The 20,428-nt window shown below is 44.0% G+C and overlaps 2 protein-coding genes across 3 annotated transcripts in view; both read right to left on the reverse strand.

Annotated features, from left to right (window-relative positions):
* The window catches only part of prkdc (protein kinase, DNA-activated, catalytic subunit), a 34,473-nt gene extending 28,146 nt beyond the window's left edge, over nucleotides 1-6,327 (reverse strand). Inside the window, exons 1-17 of the mRNA XM_010885830.5 lie at nucleotides 5,243-6,327; nucleotides 4,741-4,817; nucleotides 4,455-4,559; nucleotides 4,293-4,367; nucleotides 4,010-4,118; nucleotides 3,554-3,666; nucleotides 3,305-3,404; nucleotides 3,089-3,144; nucleotides 2,955-2,985; nucleotides 2,566-2,723; nucleotides 2,241-2,387; nucleotides 1,873-2,037; nucleotides 1,595-1,763; nucleotides 1,296-1,345; nucleotides 930-1,073; nucleotides 498-647; nucleotides 161-273 (exon numbers count right to left, since the gene is read on the reverse strand). Of these exons, the coding sequence (XP_010884132.4) occupies nucleotides 161-273; nucleotides 498-647; nucleotides 930-1,073; nucleotides 1,296-1,345; nucleotides 1,595-1,763; nucleotides 1,873-2,037; nucleotides 2,241-2,387; nucleotides 2,566-2,723; nucleotides 2,955-2,985; nucleotides 3,089-3,144; nucleotides 3,305-3,404; nucleotides 3,554-3,666; nucleotides 4,010-4,118; nucleotides 4,293-4,367; nucleotides 4,455-4,559; nucleotides 4,741-4,817; nucleotides 5,243-5,411 (1,931 nt within the window). The 5' untranslated portion in view covers nucleotides 5,412-6,327. The remainder of the gene's footprint in view (nucleotides 1-160; nucleotides 274-497; nucleotides 648-929; nucleotides 1,074-1,295; nucleotides 1,346-1,594; nucleotides 1,764-1,872; nucleotides 2,038-2,240; nucleotides 2,388-2,565; nucleotides 2,724-2,954; nucleotides 2,986-3,088; nucleotides 3,145-3,304; nucleotides 3,405-3,553; nucleotides 3,667-4,009; nucleotides 4,119-4,292; nucleotides 4,368-4,454; nucleotides 4,560-4,740; nucleotides 4,818-5,242) is intronic.
* Nucleotides 6,328-7,892: 1,565 nt separating this feature from the next.
* LOC105019561 (ankyrin repeat and SAM domain-containing protein 6) lies at nucleotides 7,893-15,971 on the reverse strand. Of its 2 annotated transcripts, XM_010885831.4 has the most exons (16): nucleotides 15,373-15,971; nucleotides 14,323-14,867; nucleotides 13,113-13,157; nucleotides 12,534-12,738; nucleotides 12,289-12,395; nucleotides 11,986-12,137; nucleotides 11,273-11,507; nucleotides 10,925-10,974; nucleotides 10,402-10,605; nucleotides 9,942-10,113; nucleotides 9,575-9,774; nucleotides 9,268-9,454; nucleotides 9,106-9,173; nucleotides 8,881-8,997; nucleotides 8,622-8,718; nucleotides 7,894-8,546 (listed from the first exon to the last, which is right to left on the reverse strand). In XM_010885831.4, exons 1-16 carry the CDS (start codon nucleotides 15,699-15,701, stop codon nucleotides 8,497-8,499), a joined length of 2,763 nt encoding a protein of 920 aa, XP_010884133.2. In that variant the 5' UTR covers nucleotides 15,702-15,971; the 3' UTR covers nucleotides 7,894-8,496. The 2 variants fall into 2 exon arrangements, with proteins under 2 accessions (XP_019897157.2, XP_010884133.2); XM_020041598.3 differs by having other exon boundaries at nucleotides 7,893-8,546; nucleotides 9,268-9,774.
* Between the last annotated feature and the right edge of the window lie 4,457 nt (nucleotides 15,972-20,428).

Genomic DNA, 20,428 nt, shown 5'->3' on the forward strand with positions numbered 1-20,428 from the left:
CAGGTGTCAATATGGCATCAAAACACATTATATATAAATACTCAGCCTGAAAGCTTTGGGATGATTTAGGCTGGATTGCACAGTTGCCACAGAAGGACCATTCATTCACTGAATGAGATGCCTGGTCTCAGTTCTTTGCAGTGTCGGCTTGGCGCTGTACCTGCAGAAGTCGACCAGGTTGATGAAGGCAGTGAAGTCCTTGGGTTTGTTGGGCAGGAGGTGGGCTGTCGGGTCGGAGGAGGGAAGGACCATCCTGCTGCCAAGCTGTTCATCCTGAACGTAAGACGAAACACAAGCATCCGTGTGAGAGATTAACAGCTGTATTTATTCACATGGGAATGCCTGAAGTTACAGCATGTGATTTTAACGCTCTGCAATCTTTCTGACCTCTGCTAAGCCTGTAACGCCTCACCGATTAGCGTTGTTCTTATTATTATTCCAGTCCATGTATGATGTCCACATGGGTCAATTAAAGTCATTATCACAAGAATTCTCACCTCGTCGTCCATGTTAATTTTCTGTACAGAGAGGTCCAACTTCTCCACAATCCTCAGGATCGATTTCACCAGTTCATCGTAAAGCAGGTGACTCAGGGACCTTAAGGTAGCATTCTGGGTTTCAAACCCCCCATCAAGAAACCCGGTGTCCTGCAGGCCATTTTGAGTCATTGACGGCAACAAAACAAACATAATCAACAAACAATGTAGATGGAAGAAGAACTACTGTAGGCTGACAGAAGCAACCTCAACGAGAACGATTAAGATCTTTAATCTTTCCCTTTAAAAACAGGCCTGCATTCAAACTGTATCATTTATGTTCGGGGGGGGGGGGGCAGATTAAAGATCTCCCTTCCTGCCAGACCAAGCTCAATCAGTACCTGCTTTGAAGAGAGTTCTAAATGGTTAGATCAAACTCAAAGAAGAGGATACCTTTAGATGGTCACAGTCCAAAAGGCCCCTGAAAAGATCAAGGTAGTCGGAACAAGAGGGAACCCTCCATTTCCCAGTCTGCATTTGATAGGACTTGGCAGACTCCTCAACAGTCCTGGGGCCACTTTGAGTCTTCTCATAACCCTAACAGAATAAGTACCAACATTAACACGTTGCTACTGAGTAAAACATCATGCTACACAGAAAGTACCCCATCTCACCAACTGACTACCCATCACGATCACAGTTCAAGACAGCTTCAAATAACACAAAACTAAGCAATTACTGATCATAGCCCATGTGTAAAGAATCGAGACAGAGCGCAAAAACAGTCTGGCAAATAATTCAGTATCAAAATACCCTCACCTCTATGAAGACAACCGGTTTTGAACAGACGCGAATCAAGCCCTGGTGCACTGAAAGGGCAAAAAGGAAAACAATTTAGTCATACTGAATATTTCCTTAAATCTAGCACTTTAAGCAGACATGGTATTCCATACCCACCATTACCTAGGATGGCACTATACATAACAGCGACTTAAATTATCTTCATAAGGAAATTGATGTTCTTATAAAGGGTCTCTATGAAGGCTTCAAAAAAACTTTACAGCACAAAATGGCGCTAACACTTAGGAAGTTACGTCACCAGTATTTCTTCAACTCACCGACAGAACTGATGAAGCTCCAGAACACGGGACCCTTGGACGCCATGACGACAAGCACCTTGACAATGGCACGAGTGCAGGTGGGCTGCATTCTCACACTGTACTGAGGGAAGCTGTCGATCTGCACCACCAGGAGGCGCTCCAGCACAGGGGTGTACACTTCAGGGACCTGCAGGTGCACAAAAAAGACAGTGACACGCCAACGGCAAACTCACGGAGGAAGACATTTTACAAGCGCAGGTCAGGGAGAGGTTCATTCTGACCAGGATCTGAGCTACCTTGTCTAGGTGGATGAGGACACTGGCGATGGAGTCCAAGAAGCTGGGGAGCTGGTAAACCTTGTCCTCCTCGCCATCGGACTCTGTGAGGTACATCTGTTTGCAGCGCTGGATCAGCTCTGTGTACATCAGGTCCACATCTCCTGGACAAACCACTTTACATGGCTGCGCAGAAAGCCACATTGACAAGAGCGTTCATTCAGTAGTGACAAAACAAATGTGCACTGCGCAAAACAGCCTCGCCAGGAACTAATAAGGCACAAACATGTACACATCAGTGACTAACCACGGTATCCTACACCACAAAAACGAACAACCATCATTTCCAGCACGAGAAGCCACCAATGAAGAGAACAAAAGAAACACACCGCTGCAAAGAATCCATAGCCTCGGATGGCAATGGAGAGCTCTTTGTGAGTGGAATCCATGGTCTTGATTATGGCACAGAACTTCTGCATGAAGAACTTGAGTTTGCCTTTGTGCTCCTCCACGTTCTCTGCCACCAGGAAAGCAACCTGAAGTGACCATCCAGCAGTTATGCAACTCAGGGGTGAAAAACACACACAAAACAGACTACGCTTTGAAAAATCTCTTCAAACCAAAGATGCAATGGATTTTCATGTAAAGCAGATTCTAACAGACAACAGATTGCTTCTGACCACAAACTGTCTTTCAGGAACTTCTTAGGCCCACCTGTTTGAGGAAGGACTCCAGAGCGTAGTAACTGGTCTTCTTCATCTCCTGGTTTATATGTCCGCACAGCTTGGACATGGCATCAAACAAGGCTCTGTAGTGGTCTATTAGCAAGTGGCTGAATTGAGATGAATGTTTTGCAAACAATCTTAGTCCAGCTGCAAAAGAAAAAAAGAACGAAAAATGTTCTTATAATTTAGCTTTACATAGGTTTTCTTACTCGCAAAACAAAATACATTTTAAATGCGCTTGATTGAGCTTGCGTGGTTGAAATTAAAAAGAAGAAAAAAAGACTCTCGAAAGTGTAAATAGTTCAACACATAATCTGACACCCAGATTATGCAGGCGCTGGCCAAATGCACAACAAAATGAGGTCGAAAATGTCTTACCAAAGGTGACAGCATAACGACTCATCTCCATCTGCCCAAAAGAGAGGACATGAAACAGGCAACGGATCAATGTACCATCCCATTATTCACATTGGATAATCTGTGAGCTTCCGCCTAGAAATGATGTTACCAACCTGAGGAGTGATTGTCTTCAGAGTATACTCAAATATTTCCTTGGATGTACCTGGGTCTGTCAGAGGCGGGAAATGTAAAATATATATTTTTGAATACAAACTTGAAGATAACAATTTTTAAAACTGGAAATAAACTTTTCATACAGGAACGATAATGACAGTTAAATGAAGCAGATGATCAAAGTAAAATTCAATCAGGAAGAAATACAAACTGACCTTCTTCCACTGACTTGGTGAAATTAACCATTAGTGATGTAATCCCTCTCAAACATCCAGCCACAACAGTCAGCTTTGGCTCCTTTGTCGATGAAGTCATCTGAAACGATTTTAATGTTTTAATCAAGATTACTAAAATGTGGATACAAATGATGTGTAAACAGTTGAAATTGGAATTCTGCTGTAGACCTAATATGGCACTGGTGAACATGAATGAAATACCACACAGCTGTAAAAACGGAAGCATACCTGATGCTTCAGCTCTCCTAGATAGGCCCTGTACAGTTTATCCGAGTGGTTCACCATTTCACTAGGATGCACCTCACCCAAAACTCCCAAGAGCTCATAGAGTTTACCAAGAACTAATTTGAAAACAGAAGAGGGGAAACAAACACAGTTAAACAAAAATCTGTTACAAAGCAGGCACGCCAGTGTAGTTACACTGTATATATTTATGCAGAAACTGCGTTTCGTTGTACTGTACTTGTACCATTCAATGACAATAAAGTAATTGAATCTAATCTGTATTTATGCAGAAAACAGAAAGATATCTGTGCCACTGGAAACTGTAAGACTTCAATTACCAAGGAACACAACTAGCAGGACTGTACGGTGAAATATGTGGGTCCCATTTGAAGTGCTATCTGGTGACACCTATTTAGAGGTGCCTGCTTTATCACACTGCCAAAGATAAAACTCACTCACCTGTATCTGGCAATTTGTTTTTGTAGGAGAGCTCGCCGTAGAACTTTTTGAATATATCATTGACTTTTAAGTCCTGAGAAATACTGGTGTCTTTTGTTAAATAGAGAACCTACAGAAGAATTATAAATCACATTATCCTGCTGAATCAATAAGATTCAAAATTCCATCATACACCCAGTTCCTGCATTATAAATTGCTGAGTTATGACAGTTACATAAAACCTTGTCTCGTTTAACCTGGTTTGATGAAAACATAATCACTGTAATATATTTCAATGATTTACCTTGATCAGAAGATCCAAAGCCGCTGCCTTGCATTTTGCAGCTTTCTCCTTTGTGTACACTACCAAGCACACATCCTATGGCCAGAAGCAATGGGATGGAATTAATGCTGGGCTGTGTAACTTCCAAACAAATCAAATGTCCAGATTAAATTGACAACATACCTTGATGTCAACGGCGTACATCTTCTCCCAACCCTTGAAGCTTGCAGATATCCTTTGCAAGAAGTTGTCCAATAGACTGAGGATCTCCACTCTTGTATCCCGGAGCTGGATATTAATACAAATCAGTCATTACGGGAAGAAAACATATGAACAGGCATGCCCTTACAGGAAGTCACTTTGGATCAGTGTCCCCTAAAATACCTCATGTAATATGACAACAAACGAAATGGTACTTGACTGTAAATAGTAGCAATGACTTGCATTGATCTCAATGATTAGCACTAACCTCTTCGCATGCCAGGGATTTCCGAAGAAATTTCAGTAACCCATCTTCTTTGGAAAACAACAAGGATGTCTGTAAAGCTTAAAGGGAAACAAACTAATAAATAACTTGTCACTTACTTAGCACTCCAAAAATTCGCTTCAAACCACTATTACTTATGTAGGTAATGCATTCATCTCAAATTAATGGGAAAGTTAAACATTTTCTGTCTGGATGAAATGGGCACGTGTAACAGTAACACAAAAATCATCCCTTTGGGCCAGTGTCACAAGTTTCTTCAGGGAATCAGTTTATACATAAGTTCGTAACAAATCAGAATTAATGAACATATCCCACAGCAGATCCCACGTACATAATGTGTCCTGGAATAATGTAGTCTTACGACTTCATGTTATGCCAAGGGGTAAAGCGCGCTCACTAAACGTTGCTTTGCCATCTACCTAAATGGCGGATAGGGTATGAAATTATACAGCCTCAATCATACAGAACCTGCAGTTAACCTTACCCAGCTCGTTCTCCCTGTTCGTCTGCATGCATTCTTGCCCCAAGTCACCGACAATATCATGACATCTTATAGCGGCATCTCTGTTGTCACCCTCTGAGAGAGATGCATGTAGTTTCAGAAGAAGTCCTTGAATCCCTCCAACAGCCTTAGATTTGTCGTCGGAGGACATGTTAAAAGTCTTTAGTGTCTTCAATAATACAATACCCTTACGCGCGCGATCAGACCTCCATCTGAAAAGTTATTGTTGACACTCCCACTGGAGGCATATTCAAGATCATACGGCTGCATTAACCTTACAAATCCTCGAAGTGTAAACTGTCAGACTAAACTGAGTGAATTTGACCCATTTCTATAAAACGGAAATCCTATTTCAATACGTTTCGAATTATTAATCAACTTTTTAATTGGAGGGCAAGTGTCAACCAACAAGGTACTTTATCACCGCTATCAAATGTATAAGCAACGATAAGAAACACGTATCTTGAATACACCCCATTAGACCAAAACAAATTCAAGTATTAACAGCGATCTCTAGCGGCATGGAGTCTTAATACTTTTCTTAGATGGAAATACGTAGGCTACTGTATAATATGGGACTTTTATCTAAACCGAAAAAAATAATAATAATGGCATATGGTGGTCGAAGATCCCTACAAAGTGTAAGTACGATAGTTTTGCTCATAAAGTACTATCGTCCAGATTCTGTGATGGATATTGTCACAGGTTTAGTCATACCCAATCCTGGGAGTACTGAAGTCAACTGAAGCTGGTAGCTGAATCTGCTTACGCCTTGCGGCCTCTTTTATCTCGTAACTCCACAAAACCTCAGACTTTCTCATCTCTAGAAGAGAATACTCATCTTCACTGTAGTTTAGAAAAACATAGCCAAATGCTGCTGTAGTTAATCCATCCTTATGTCAACAATGATAAACTATTTTGAAGATTACATGAACTAACATAATGGGCTTTATTTTAAATAATTAGAGTACTTATATTTTCTTCAAGCATTGACCGTGCCATTAGCAGACAAGTGGCTGGGAGGCCACACATCAATGCAAATTGCCCAGTTTTGGCTGAGAGACTTCCTGGTTGGACGAGCTGTGTGCAAACTCAGCAGCATGCTGGGATACCTCTGAGAAATTTCTTAAGTAATTCATAAACTCTCCAGATTCTCTCCAATATCTGAAGAATAATTCATAGATATGTACAGATCCTCACACATGTAATCCAAAAAAAAATATCTTAAAAAATGAGAATGACCCTCATCGAGTAAACAATTAATTATCTTAAGAGCTCTTAAAAGACTGCAGAGGACTACATGTACGTTCACAGCTGAAAAAGAAAATACTCTGTCCATCATTTTGAGGTTTTATTATTACATTCAGATCAGACTCGGCCCTACCTTGTTTACATACATGAACAGCAAAAGAAAACAGATAAATTATGCAAGTAACAGCCATACACTCACCTAAAGGATTATTAGGAACACCTGTTCAATTTCTCATTAATGCAATTATCTAATCAACCAATCACATGGCAGTTGCTTAAATGCATTTAGGGGTGTGGTCCTGGTCAAGACAATCTCCTGAACTCCAAACTGAATGTCAGAATGGGAAAGAAAGGTGATTTATGCAATTTTGAGCGTGGCATGGTTGTTGGTGCCAGACGGGCCGGTCTGAGTATTTCACAATCTGCTCAGTTACTGGGATTTTCACGCACAACCATTTCTAGGGGTTTACAAAGAATGGTGTGAAAAGGGAAAAACATCCAGTATGCGGCAGTCCTGTGGGCGAAAATGCCTTGTTGATGCTAGAGGTCAGAGGAGAATGGGCCGACTGATTCAAGCTGATAGAAGAGCAACTTTGACTGAAATAACCACTCGTTACAACCGAGGTATGCAGCAAAGCATTTGTGAAGCCACAACACGCACAACCTTGAGGCAGATGGGCTACAACAGCAGAAGACCCCACCAGGTATCACTCATCTCCATTACAAATAGGAAAAAGAGGCTACAATTTGCACAAGCTCACCAAAATTGGACAGTTGAAGACTGGAAGAATGTTGCCTGGTCTTATGAGTCTCGATTTCTGTTGAGACATTCAGATGGTAGAGTCAGAATTTGGAGTAAACAGAATGAGAACATGGATCCATCATGTCTTGTTACCACTGTGCAGGCTGGTGGTGGTGGTGGTGTAATGGTGTGGGGGATGTTTTCTTGGCACACTGTAGGCCCCTTAGTGCCAAATGGGCATCGTTTAAATGCAACTGCCTACCTGAGCATTGTTTCTGACCATGTCCATCCCTTTATGACCACCATGTACTCATCCTTTGATGGCTACTTCCAGCAGGATAATGCACCATGTCACAAAGCTCGAATCATTTCAAATTGGTTTCTTGAACATGACAATGAGTTCACTGTACTGAAATGGCCCCCACAGTCACCAGATCTCAACCCAATAGAGCATCTTTGGGATGTGGTGGAACGGGGGCTTCGTGCCCTGGATGTGCATCCCACAAATCTCCATCAACTGCAAGATGCTATCCTATCAATATGGGCCAACATTTCTAAGGAATGCTTTTAGCACCTTGTTGAATCAATGCCACGTAGAATTAAGGCAGTTCTGAAGGCGAAAGGGGGTCAAACACAGTATTAGTATGGTGTTCCTAATAATCCTTTAGGTGAGTGTATATTAGAGAAAAACCATATTATAAAAACATAAAAGAGAAATTGTCAAAATTCTACAAAAAAAAGCTCCCTCATCATTCCAATAAACCAAATCAGTGCATAACAATCTTGACACAAACCTATTGGATGTACTTCTAGGTGCCAGACTAGACTTAATGTGTGTATTGCGTATCAGTCTCCATCTCAGCGAGAAGGCTTCCATCCTTTCCTCTCCCACATCCATTCATTCCTGACTAGGTATTTTATCTCTCAGAATCCATCCACTCCCTCTACTGCAAGTCGCCTCTGTCAGCAGTTGCAATGACAGCATTGCCATGGCGATAAAGCATGCTGCACGTCACGTGCTCTGTCGTTAAGCTGCAAGGGGGGGCAGAGCACACCCAGGCCCCAGAACTTCGGTTGCGGCGGCACCTGGGGGGTCCCTCCGGGGTGTCTGTGCTGCTGCGTCCTCCCACACTGGCCTGTGCTCTGGAACGCTGGCATCCAGCAGAGTCTCCTCACACCTGGGTTGTAGGTTCAACTTCAACCTTCTGCTTTGTTTCAGTTCTCCAGGGAAGAGCGGGGCCTGTTACCTCTTGTTGGGGGTGCGGATCTGGTGTCGGGCCCAGCCTGTAGGGGCTACAGAACAAAAGGATTACTATCCAGGCCTATGCATCAGACTATTTCCGGTTGTGTGATGCCAGTACCACTTACAGCGTGGATGACCTGGTGGTCTCGGGTTACTGGCACTGCTGCCGAAGGACGACTGGAAGTTGTGGATGGTCTCCTGCAAAATCTGCCTCTCTCTCCCCTGCAGCAAACATTCAGGTTTACAGTAACAATAACACAATTAAGTCATGTTAGATGTTGGATTTATCAAGGAGTGAACCCTCTTTAGTAACCAAACATACCTTAAACAAAAAGATTGGCACAAAACACAAAGACACAGGTTAAAACAACACTGAAAACACACCTTCCCAGCATTGAGTTCAGAAATGGCTGCCAGAATTTGTTGTCTCGGCCCATCTGTCTTGATCCCAAGTTCCTTTAAATCTCGGTCAGTCAGAGTAAGAAAGGCCTCCATATCCACCTATTGGAGACATACACTAACTGAGCGAGTGGCTGAAAGGAGCCATTCAGCTATGAACACTTCTCGAACCGCAAATGCACATGGGTGTATGTTGGGGAAAAGGCATACCTCTTGCTCTTCGAATATGGGCTGGTATTTCTCCAACGAGAGTTTCTTCAGGATGCTGGAGAGCTCATCTGTACGCAGTGGGAGATGAGAGGAGGTGAGTGCTGATGTCGCTAACTTCCCGGCACCTTCACAAGGTAATTAGTTAAACAGGACCTGGCTCACCCTCGTCTGTGATGGTGCCGCTGCTGGAGCCGCCGCTGCTCTTGGATCGTGGATGGGAGGAGGCCGAGGACAGGGAATCCCCAGGGGGAGGCTTGGGGGTGGGGGACGGAGACGGTGTCAGGGTGGGGGAGGTGCTTTTGGAGGTGGACGAGTTCCCGGACTGGGGTCTCTTCTTCAGGTCCATTTTCTGCAGGGAAAATAGATTGCGTTCTGGGTTAACAACACAGACAAAGTCACAAGTGTGCGTGTGCCCGCAACGAAGCTTGCAACATGTTGTGTTTTTGCATTTATCTATATTACGGCTGACCCGTCTGGAATGCACGTCGCTCGCCACCAGACTGGGGGTGCTGTGGATGTCTGGGAGGCTGATGTCGGGCACGGCGGGGGCGGGAAGAGACGCAGCAGTGGGGATCGGCGCCTCCGCTGTTTGGACCTTGGGATCCAGCAGACCCGCAGCTCTTTTCCTCTGGGCAGCTATTTGAGACAGGACGCTGTCGGCACTGCCCCCTGTTGTGGGGTCGGGGGAGAGAGAGAGGACATTTGGCCCTCGAGTAGATCCTGAGTAGAACTACATGTGCCTGTTCCAATCTGGAGTTTAAATAAAACAGACAGTCTGTCTCGTTTATATTTCTGTAAATGATCATGCGCATCAGTGGATGTACATCTGCCTTCACCTGAGCGGTTTTGCGAGTCTGGCCCGTGGCGGTTGAGCCCCGCCACCCCATTGGATCCCCCGGAGGAGTGGGGAGAGTGGTAGTTGCCGGAGTTAGAGGGGGAGGTGGACGAGGGGCCCTTGGGGAGGCTAGAAAACTTGATGGACCGGCTCACCACTCGGCTGATAGAGGTCTGTGATACAGCAACAAAATTCATCAATATTTACTCTGCCCAAAAATCCCCCCCTGAACTGAATTCCTATGCCACTGACAGAGTGTAAGGGAATGTACAATATATGTATTATGTATGTGGCCCGTGTCTGGCTGCGTTCACAGCAGCAATCTACTCTAATCTAATGTAGTGTGTCAAGGATATGTTGTCGATACTATATGTAATGACATCCTATTCTGTAATCAGTGTTGGTTTGTTTTTATTTCACACCGCTGACGGTTTTCTAAAAGTCAACAGCTTGTAACTCACAATGTCAGAGTTGCCACTGCTGTTGAAGCTGGGCTTGCCGTGCCTCTGTGGCATGGGGAGACGGGGCGCTTCGATCTTCCCCTCCTTGATGACCCGCGAGCGGTCCGAGTTCCACGGCTCAAAGTTGGATGGGGGCAGAAAGGGGGGGATCACCGCCTTCAGCTTGTCAATGGGCAGACGGGTCAGGGGCGCCCCGTTTCTCAGCTGTGCGTGTGTGTGTGTGGGGGGTGGGGGTGTGGGGTGGTAACTGAAGTTTAGCAGCGGTTCAATTCAGTCAGGCCATCGGTATAGCACTTAGGCAGTTGCATTGGCAGTGGATAGATGCGAACAGAGCTGCCTGAGAAGTTTCTCACCATAACATCCATATTCCTGAGCAATCTGACCACAGGCCTCACACTGTTGTTCAGCCAGACTGAGCCTCTGGATGTTTGCCAAAGAGTGAAACTGAAGCTGAAGCAACACATAAGCTGCATGGCTATTGCTTAAGAGATGCCATGTTATAACACAAACACAATATTCCTACCATTGTGGCTATCAGGAATTCATCCTTCTCCGTGCCCGCTCTGCCGAGACCTATGAAACCAATACAAATGAACTTTCAAAGAGGTCACAAGTAGCAAATCTACTAAAGCCATTGACATTTACTAATTTGCTGTTTTTAATGCCTAAACTGTTTTAACCACTGACCACCAAACTAGATGGCATCTCAGTATCTCAAGAAAAAAAGTAGCATCCCAAGTCTCAACTGAAGAATGACAACTTCACATCAGGAAATCAAGTAGACTTCCCGGGAAACGCCACTCAAGATCCGTATACAATCAGTAAAAACCCATTTGTATCTGGTATTTCCCATTCTCCCTCCATGTCTCACCACCGTCTTTGCTCTTGGCAGTCCAGGCCGTGCTGATGTCCATATTCCCCGGGGCTGCAGTTGGCGTCACGGTCCCACTGGGGGGGGCGCTCTTCCTCTCGGCCTTCATGGTGGCGTCGAGAGAGGCCTCTGGGTCGGTAGGAAACGGGGCCAGGCGATTGGAGGAGAGTCCATGCCGCAGAGTGTGAGTCAGCTTAAGCCTTCGGAACCGGTTGGACATCCTGTTCCACCAGGACTGGACAGGAAGGAGACGAAGACTATAATACCAGAGGACTGAGATTCACCAAGGATGAATATAAAACGCATGTACAGGCAAGAGAATTATCATGACATGGTATGAATGTCCCCCTGGGCAACAGCTGGGTAAGATATCAATGCAAAGATGATCTCATGAAGGGACTGACGGGTTTATCTAAGCGAAAGCCAGAATCTCACCGCAGCTACCTACAAGGGCACCTCTGTTTGCTAAGTGTAAGAAGTGGATTATCTATTTCTCAACAAACATCCACTTCACTGACCGTTTAGAAAACGGACAATATTAACAGTATTACCTACACAAACCGACTTACCTCCGGCACCTTACCATTGGTTAAATAAATAGTGTGAAAGGATGTCTCAAAACCATGGCGGGTAGTTATAAGAGGTTAGTCTGTATTTTAGATTTTTAACCGTTAATACATTTCGATCGCAGTCGCAACTAAATAGTGCCTAACCTTCAGTCCTCCTTTGTCATCGGGAGGCACAGGGACATTGTTCAGAGACTGTCTGCTCTTGGAGCGGGTGAGGGGAATCCTCCCCCGGTGTTTGCCCTTGTCTTTGTCCACCTGCATACAGACAGACGCCAGCAGCCTCACCAGTTCAGTGTCTGTGGGGAAAGGAACGGCCGAGCGTGATCAGGCTGCCATGGCTGTGACCGGGTCAAAGGTCACATTACAGAGTGAACGCATCGTAATAGACGTCCTGTCTGCACCGCTGGAGTCTGAAACGGAGCTAGGGCTTGCGTTGTGTGATTTCACCTGGGTCATTCAGCAGCATGACCAGGTCAAAGGCGGTGTATCCATTCTTGGCTCGGAGGTTGACGTCGGCACCCTGACTGAGCAGATACTTAACCACCTCTTTATTCCTATCAGCAAGTGTGAGAAAGAACAGCAGCCACGGTCAAAAGGCAATTTTAAAAAGAGCTTGCTGTTAAAAATGTAATGCGTGTTTTAATTTGAGGAATGCGTGACCGAAATATCGGTCACACGTCACATATCTTTACCCATGGTAGGTGGCCTGCATGAGGGCCGTCCAGCCGTGTACTCCATCTTGTTTGTCCACGTCGGCACTCTTCTCCACTAACAGCTGCACCACCTCCAGCTGCCCACTGACGGCTGCTATCATCAGGGGAGACGCTCCGTCCGGGTTGGCCATGTTCACCTGGGATGGGTCCACCTCCAGGATCTCATTCACCAGCTGGGAGTTCCCTGGGACGCAGAGACCCCCAAAAAAAATATAACACACAGTCACGCACACGTAAAAACACCCAAAATAAATACTTACCCAGGATTACCATGGACCAATTACAGCTGCAGACAAAACTTAAACAAAAATCTCTGGTCACATTTCAGATGTTTTCAGCCCTTGCATACTCCACACAATCATCCCTCCCAGGGTTTGCACATGTGCCAGATTGCATTGAGCAACCACCTAAGACTGCAGAACCCACGTAGGATTCTGATGAAAATAACAGACAGCCTCCTTCTGGGTGGTTTGACATTCACTCTTTTATCTCCTGCAAGCATTGCTGGTTCACTTGAATCAAGGTTGGTTAGAAGGTCTCTGCTTCCACTAAACGTACCTAATTTCAAGGCACTGAAGACATCAGGTCTCCTCTTCTCATCATCTACAAGGGGGTATAAAAGGACACAAGGTTAATGTACAAAGAACTGAAAACCATTCAGTGGTGGTGTAGATATATTCCTACATGGTCAAAATGAGCTATGTTACCCACCGTCTCCTCGGGTAAATGAAGAAGACAGGAAACCCCGAGTGGGGGAATATAGTGGAGTTGGACAGGCCAAAGTCAACACAGCTCAGTCCAAAACCCTGAGTGTGGACCACAACCACAGGATAGCTGGCCAGGGCGACAGATGAGGAACTCAAGATTGTAGTTAAGGTTATTGAACATAGTTACAGGGGTGAAAGTAATCCAGTATGGTAACGCCCCGGCAAAATAAACACGGGTCATCTGGATGAAAATTTGCCAATTGACAAGAGACTTGACAAATGCCTCCTCCATTAAGAACGTTTTGGAAGTCGTAATTATATTGAGAAAGGTAAAACGTGGGCGGGTAACAAAGAAGGCAGCTTGTGGTCTCAGACATTTTCAAAGGCAGGTTTCAGATCTGAGTTCCCTCCAGTGTTCGTCTTGTCCAAACACAACACATCGGAGAGAACCGGTGTTTGAAAGGGGACTGTGGACACCCAAGGTGACAACTGCTTTATCTTCACCTGGGTGTCAATTGCAGCGTGACAATAAACCAGTTACAGAGCTTGGAGTGGATTGCCACCAGGGACGGCAGATAGCCTAGTGGCCCAATGGCCCCTGTAAGTCACTGTGGATAGGAGCATCATCCGCTAAATGATTGGAGTGTAAACCGATTTCAGGAAAAGACCTGCTAAACATGTTTTGTGAACATTTCCTCTATGAAAGTTTACCCTATTGCAAATGCACCGGTGTGTTGACCAAAGATGACAAGGCTGACAGAAGAAAATCAGCTTTGTGCCATGTTTATTCCAGTGTTTTCATCTAAACGTTTCCTCAACCGGACACCAGATTTTCAATCAGAATCCCAAACTATTAAAACCCTGCCGAAAATATCTGGGAGCTAAACTGGGGGAGGGGCCCCTTTGCAGGCTACCTAATCCCACATGTCACAAGAATGACTGTTGGCCTGTCAAGCTGAAGCCAAGACATGACCTTAGGAGGCAAGCTAAGGCGCGTTTTTTGCGCGTCACGTGAATGCGGTTGTAAGCGCCACCTCTCCAACACCTGAGACCTGATGTACCTGGCTGTGGACGCACGGTGGTGATGGAGTCCAGGTACGACTTCACATCCCGCTGCCTGAGCTGCAGCGACAGCTCGAAGGCCGTCTTGGCCAGCACGTTGACGTGGTCCGGGTCCGCCCCACGCTCCACCAGCTGCTGGACGACGGCCACCTTCCCGGTCAGCGTGGCCAGCATGAGGGCACCCCAGCCCGTGGTCTTCTGTGAAAAATTCACCTCCGCTCCCCACTCCAGGAGAAGGCGAACAGCCGCCTCGTGGCCGTGCTGGGCGGCGGCGAGGAGCGCCGTGATGTCCATGAACTCCCTTCCGACCTCACCGCCGCCTAAGCCGGCAGCGCTGTTGTTATTGTTGCCATTGGCAACGCCCTCTGCCAGCGCCAGGTGGTCATAGTCGTCGACAAAGGCGCCGCTCTCCAGGAGGAGCTTAGCCACGTGGGTGTGGCCACCCCTGGCAGCCATGGTCAAAACGCTGGCCCCCATCCGGTTCCTGCCATTGATTTCGGCCCCGTTCTCCAGCAGAATATGGGCCACATTTAGGTGGCCAAACCTGGTGGACAGCAAGACAACGACATAGTATCTGTCCACTGTTTCTCAGAAACATTATCTAACCCTATCAGCTTTTCTTTTCAGTGGTTGGCAGGCAGTGCAATAGACACAGTAATCATTTTATTGACTGGGGGTCCCTGGTCTCATGGTGTGACCTGGGTCATGTTCAGTACAACACGTTTCCAAACGATACAGATAGAAATATGACAAATGGACAAATTTCTTATTCTGCATTTCAGAAATATATGCTGTTCCACATGACATTTTTCTGAAGGTTCAAAAAACGTACATACTGTTGAAATCACGGGAAAGACAATTGCTAACATACGGTTCTTACCAGGTAAGCCTTTCAAGGCGGTGAGAAACATCCCTGGCAATTTTTTTGTGTTTAATTTATTCACGCAATACCACAAGTATACTACTGTGATTACAACAGCGGAATTGGAAACACGTCCACTTATAATCTTGTATACGCTCTTGACCAAATAAACACATAACTACCATACCTTGTAGCCTGCATGAGAGGCGTCCAGCCATAGTTGTTACGGCTGTCAACCGAAGCCCCCTTTCGCAGTAGAAACCGGACCAGGTTCTCATGTCCACTCGCAGAGGCGAACTGTAACGCCGTGTTGCCCTCTTCGTCTGTACAATCCACGGGCACCAACGAGAGCCCCCGGGTGATGTCCCCTACATGGCATTCCGACCCCGCTTCTGACCGCAGTCTACTTTGCCTCCCGGACTCCTTGGTCCCAGGATCAAGAATCCCTCGAGCAGTTTCGTAGTCTCCTTCGTCGCAAGCTCGAAACAAGGCACTTGCTGGAACACCTAAATTCATCTCTGGGTTTAGTTTAAGCTCCAGTTGTGATGTTCTAAAACTTTTGTCCTCTTACGTATAGCGATTTCAATGTTTAGCGCCGGGCCAGGTTTGAAAAGCATGACGCAGCAATACTAGAGTAAAGTTTTCTTATCCAGTATTACGGCGTTGTTTTATCTAGTCTACTATAACGAATGCTTGCAAAAATGCAAAACGCTTTTATTTCTATAAAGATATCATTTAGTCAACAGCTGGTTGCTGTGCCGCCTCAACCTCTGGAAATCGCTGTGCCCAGTTGCCATTGTGCGCGTGCGCAAAATGAAGTAGACGTAGGAGCGTTATTTTTCGGACCTCCTCTTTTATTTAGTGGACAAAAGTTATTGGAAACCTGAAGGACATAATACCCGTAGAGGAACTTCATCAACGTAGTAATTCCGTCGTGAGTAATCTAAACATATCTTGGTTTAGTGAAACAGACCATGACCATGAATCATTCACATTATACATTCTCATGGATCATATTAATTAGTTGCAGCTAATTTCATAAGGCTTGATGAAGGTCGTACATTGCTTCTGATCTCTAAAGAGAACACGGACACTTTTCTAGTAAGAAAAGTAAACTTCTGTTTTGTTTTTCTTGTTTTAGTGGTTGCAAACTGTATTGGGAAATGAGTCATCTGCCTAATATTATGACGCATTATAAACATTCCTGTTTATAATGGACTCATTGTACAACTATGAGCTGTTAGCCCTGACTACTGCAATGGTATCGGTACAGTCCACGATTTCTGGTTACTGGTTGTGGTGTCGCGCCAAAAAGGGACCCTAAAAATTGTGTTCTTTGTCATTTATCCACAGATGCCACACCTGCTTTAAAACATATAATTACTGTCTAACTCATGTATGCTAATGATTCTACTTATAGATTATGCACATGTAAACAGCATATTACACATTCACCCCAAAATCTGAAGTAAAAAAAAAAAAAAGTGTTAATCGTCCAAGACATGAGTCTCTCTTCCAGACTGAGTCTCTCTTCCAGACTGAGTCTCTCTTCCAGACTGTCTCTCTTCCAGACTGAGTCTCTCTTCCAGACTGAGTCTCCCTTCCAGACTGAGTCTCGCTTCCAGACTGTCTCTCTTCCAGACTGAGTCTCTCTTCCAGACTGCATCTCCCTTCCAGACTGTCTCTCTTCTAGACTGAATCTCCCTTCCAGACTGCATTTCTCTTCCAGATTGCATGACCACAAAGAGGTCACCTGTTTAATGTCCCAATGTAAAAGTCAGTAACTGCACAGCACTATGTTTTACTGCCCTGGGACATTTGCATTTGGTCTTTAGAGCATAGCAGAGTTATTAAAAAGAAATAGACAGACACCCAGGTGTGCCATGTATTTATACTAGTCCAGAGCAAACGCAACAGATATGTTAAACATCAAGCCCTTGATTAGGGAATCAGGTGTGCCTGTTCAGGGCTATAATTGTGAAATGTCTGGGAGTCCCTGCAGATGAAGGTTAAATACCAAGGGACCAGAGAGAAGAGAGATCCCTACTGATCTTCCAACTTCCAGCAGCTGGAGTCTTAGACAGGGACCAACCAGGACTGAGACGTGATAGATGAGGGGTGCAGGATGCACTGATGAACGCTCAGTGCTGATGCCTGGAGATATTTATATAATACACAAATCCACTGTTTTAAAATATATTTACATTTTAGGTAATTTAGCAGCTGTTCTTTTCCAGAGCAACACACAGTAGTGAGTTTTCCATTTCTTTGTCATCCATAAACTATGGGGGCATGAATGGGAATGAAAGAGGATTGAACAATGTGTGTCCAATGTATGTTTAGCAATACCCACAGACAACAGGTGGAGGTGTTCTACTGTCAAATGTAGTGTGTAGTAGAATGTGAATGATTTGAGGCTCACTTTCTCCTTTCAACTACTCAAAACTGTCTATTAGCTGAACTGTAAGGATCCTTGCAAATAAGGTTTTGTTCTTTCCAACCAGTGGAAACTGGCCAAGTACAATTGTACTGTGAAAGATTTATATAGATCTTGATGTTGTCAAGCACTAAATAAGAGTTCCCAAGAGAATACATGACAAACAAACATGATCAGTTATAAATAAAAATATACAAAAGGTCTGTAGTTGTCTGTCCAAACTACCACAGGCATACATGGAGCATTAGGACATAGACATTAAGTGTCTAGTTTCTTCAACAACAAAATAATCTGTGTTGTTACCTTAAAGTGACATAACTGCTTCTAGACTTCAGTTTTCTAATAAATCTTTGTAATTCTAAATATATTCTAGTCAGTTATTTTGTGAGTCCCCATGGGGGAATCTTTTGTGCTGCTAGGATTCTAAAATGCCCCCCGTATAAACTAATACCTGGAACCCTATTTTTGTAGAATATGTTTTGAAAAGAGAAGGGTCAGCACATTCATTCCACCCCTATACCTTTGACCTTTGACTGTGGGTGTTAGCAGGCTCTTTCTGAGTCAGGATTTTCTTGAATGTTATTCACAAACTGATGGATACAACAGGGCTTGAGGTATCCAAATGCCACCCTGGCTCATACAGTGATCTCTGTATAAGCTATCCATGCGCAAGGTGCTCGAAATGCATTTAACAACAGTAACAACATGTTTGGAATGCATTTAGAAAAACCACTGACATCCCCAAAGCTATTCAGTGTAACTGGTCCATGTACATTTAGTGTCATTCTCTGAGCATCCTCGGCTACATTCACAATGTGGGAAATGTCATCGCAGACTTATCTGTATAATTGAATTTACTGTGACGAGAACGGTCATCAGCAATTTATTTGTGGCATCAACGTCTCTGTCGTCCTCTCTCTCTCTCTCACTCTCTCCATTGAAGGAAATACCACTGAAATAGTTCATATGCCGTCAAGAAAATATAATTATAATCTAGTCTCTTCAGCTGCAGTTATCGTCTGACAGGTAACATTACGCTGTCTTTCTGATAAGCTGGTTAAGGGTATCATGCGGTAATGTTATGTGTTAAACAACATCACTATAAGGTTTGTATAATAATTCCTATACCTTTCATCTTAAAATGATATGTAGTGTTGTATTTAGCTATACTATATAGATAAATGATTGAGGGAAAAGCAGCGAACAGCTGTTTTTTATTGGTAATTTCCCAATTTAGAGTTTAATTCACTAAAGAAATTTCTGAATTTATGCAAAATGGTATATCACTGCACAACTTGTTTGGAGAGGGTAAATTTATGTATATTTGTATTTAGAGTGCTTACTTATTCGATTCCCTGCATGTTGATTCTTTGATTCCTTGTGAGAAAAAGCAGCCATGTATTATATGTTGTTGGTCAGGGCTACAAAACTGTTTATAATGAGTATTATTTACAAACCAAACCTAACTAACTAATTTCATGGCCTGTGTTAAAATATTAAATGTTATAATATCTGTGAGGAGGTTTTCTAGTAATTTTTAGACTGATTTGAACAGAATACGACTGTTATACCAATCTTTAATAGTGTGCACATCTGACAGAGTGTGGCTTTAGCCCAGAAGTTGATTCAGCATCTTGCTGACTCTGTATCAACAGACCTGGAACAGGCAACGAGCAGCCATTTCAAATCAGTGTGTCATGGACAACAGTGCCCTTGAACAACTGACACTGCAACTTGTTATTGAAAGAATAGGTTTTGAGAGAAAGAGACGCTGCTCTGAACTGGCTCTGTGAACTGACCCTGAAATATGGTCAGGCAGACACATATCTCATATTGACTGTATTGTTTCATTATAAACTGTGGTTCGAATTTTGAATGTAAATCGGTTAAAAACCGTGGCAGGTAAAACCATAAACTACGAGTATGACATCACATCATTTTTGTATTGTTTTAATTAAGGTAACATGTTTATAATAACAGTAAGGAATCCCGTGGTTTTATGGTATATTGGCAGTATACCTCAGCTCAGTGCTGTATCCAGCCACCTTGCAATGTGAGGTGCCTATGAAAATCACAATAGTATATTGGCCATACACCAAACCCCCTCGTGACTCATTGCTTAGTCAGAAAATCGTGGACAAAAACTAAAATCACAATTCCCTGATGACGGCCATAAAACCAATGAGTGATTCTTTGCAGGCACAGTGAGTGAGGGCTTTATACCAAGCTATGGAACTGATGGAGAAATGGTAATTCATGCTGCAATCACTTTCTCAGTGACAGATGATATACATAACTCCATATTCCTTGAAGATGCAAGGTAAAGCAGGAAATCTGTTACTGATTCACCATCGCCCACATTTGACACCTGTCTATATCATACCAGCTACACCCAGCACTGCTGCAGGCAAAGGTCATTTCTTGGATTGTAGAGAAATAGTTTTCGCACAGTTGAAGATGACTTCTCTCCATGAACAGATACGGATACCTTCCTTTATATCTTATCTAAACCTTTATCTAGAAGACTCGTGTAATTACACACCCTGTGGCGCTAGCCAATATCGCTCATCTCACTTTCATCTCAGTCGGTTTGCATTTCCATAAAAATATTGGGATAAATGGCTTGGCTTGATAAGGGATTGGGCAACAGCTTTGTGAACCTCAATATTTATCTTTTGTGTCTGTTTATTTTTCAGTACAGATATTATTGGGTTATTTCCCTCAACATCTGGACAACATTTTTATAGAAGTGGACACTGTTTGTACACACTGCAGCCTAAAGAGGAAGGCTGTGTGAAATCTGTTA

Source organism: Esox lucius, chromosome 21 (genome assembly GCF_011004845.1).
Source record: "Esox lucius isolate fEsoLuc1 chromosome 21, fEsoLuc1.pri, whole genome shotgun sequence".
Classification (NCBI taxonomy): domain Eukaryota; kingdom Metazoa; phylum Chordata; class Actinopteri; order Esociformes; family Esocidae; genus Esox; species Esox lucius.

Bases quoted from the DNA above. Each gene is read 5' to 3' on its own strand.
- LOC105019561 (XM_020041598.3), bottom strand. From the start codon at position 15,701: ATGAATTTAGGTGTTCCAGCAAGTGCCTTGTTTCGAGCTTGCGACGAA. The intron at 12,396-12,533 runs GTAAAGATATGT...ACTTGCTGATAG, and splicing joins ATGCAGGCCACCTACCATGG to GAATAAAGAGGTGGTTAAGT. The intron at 10,975-11,272 runs GTGAGACATGGA...TTGGTTTCATAG, and splicing joins TGCCAAGAGCAAAGACGGTG to GTCTCGGCAGAGCGGGCACG.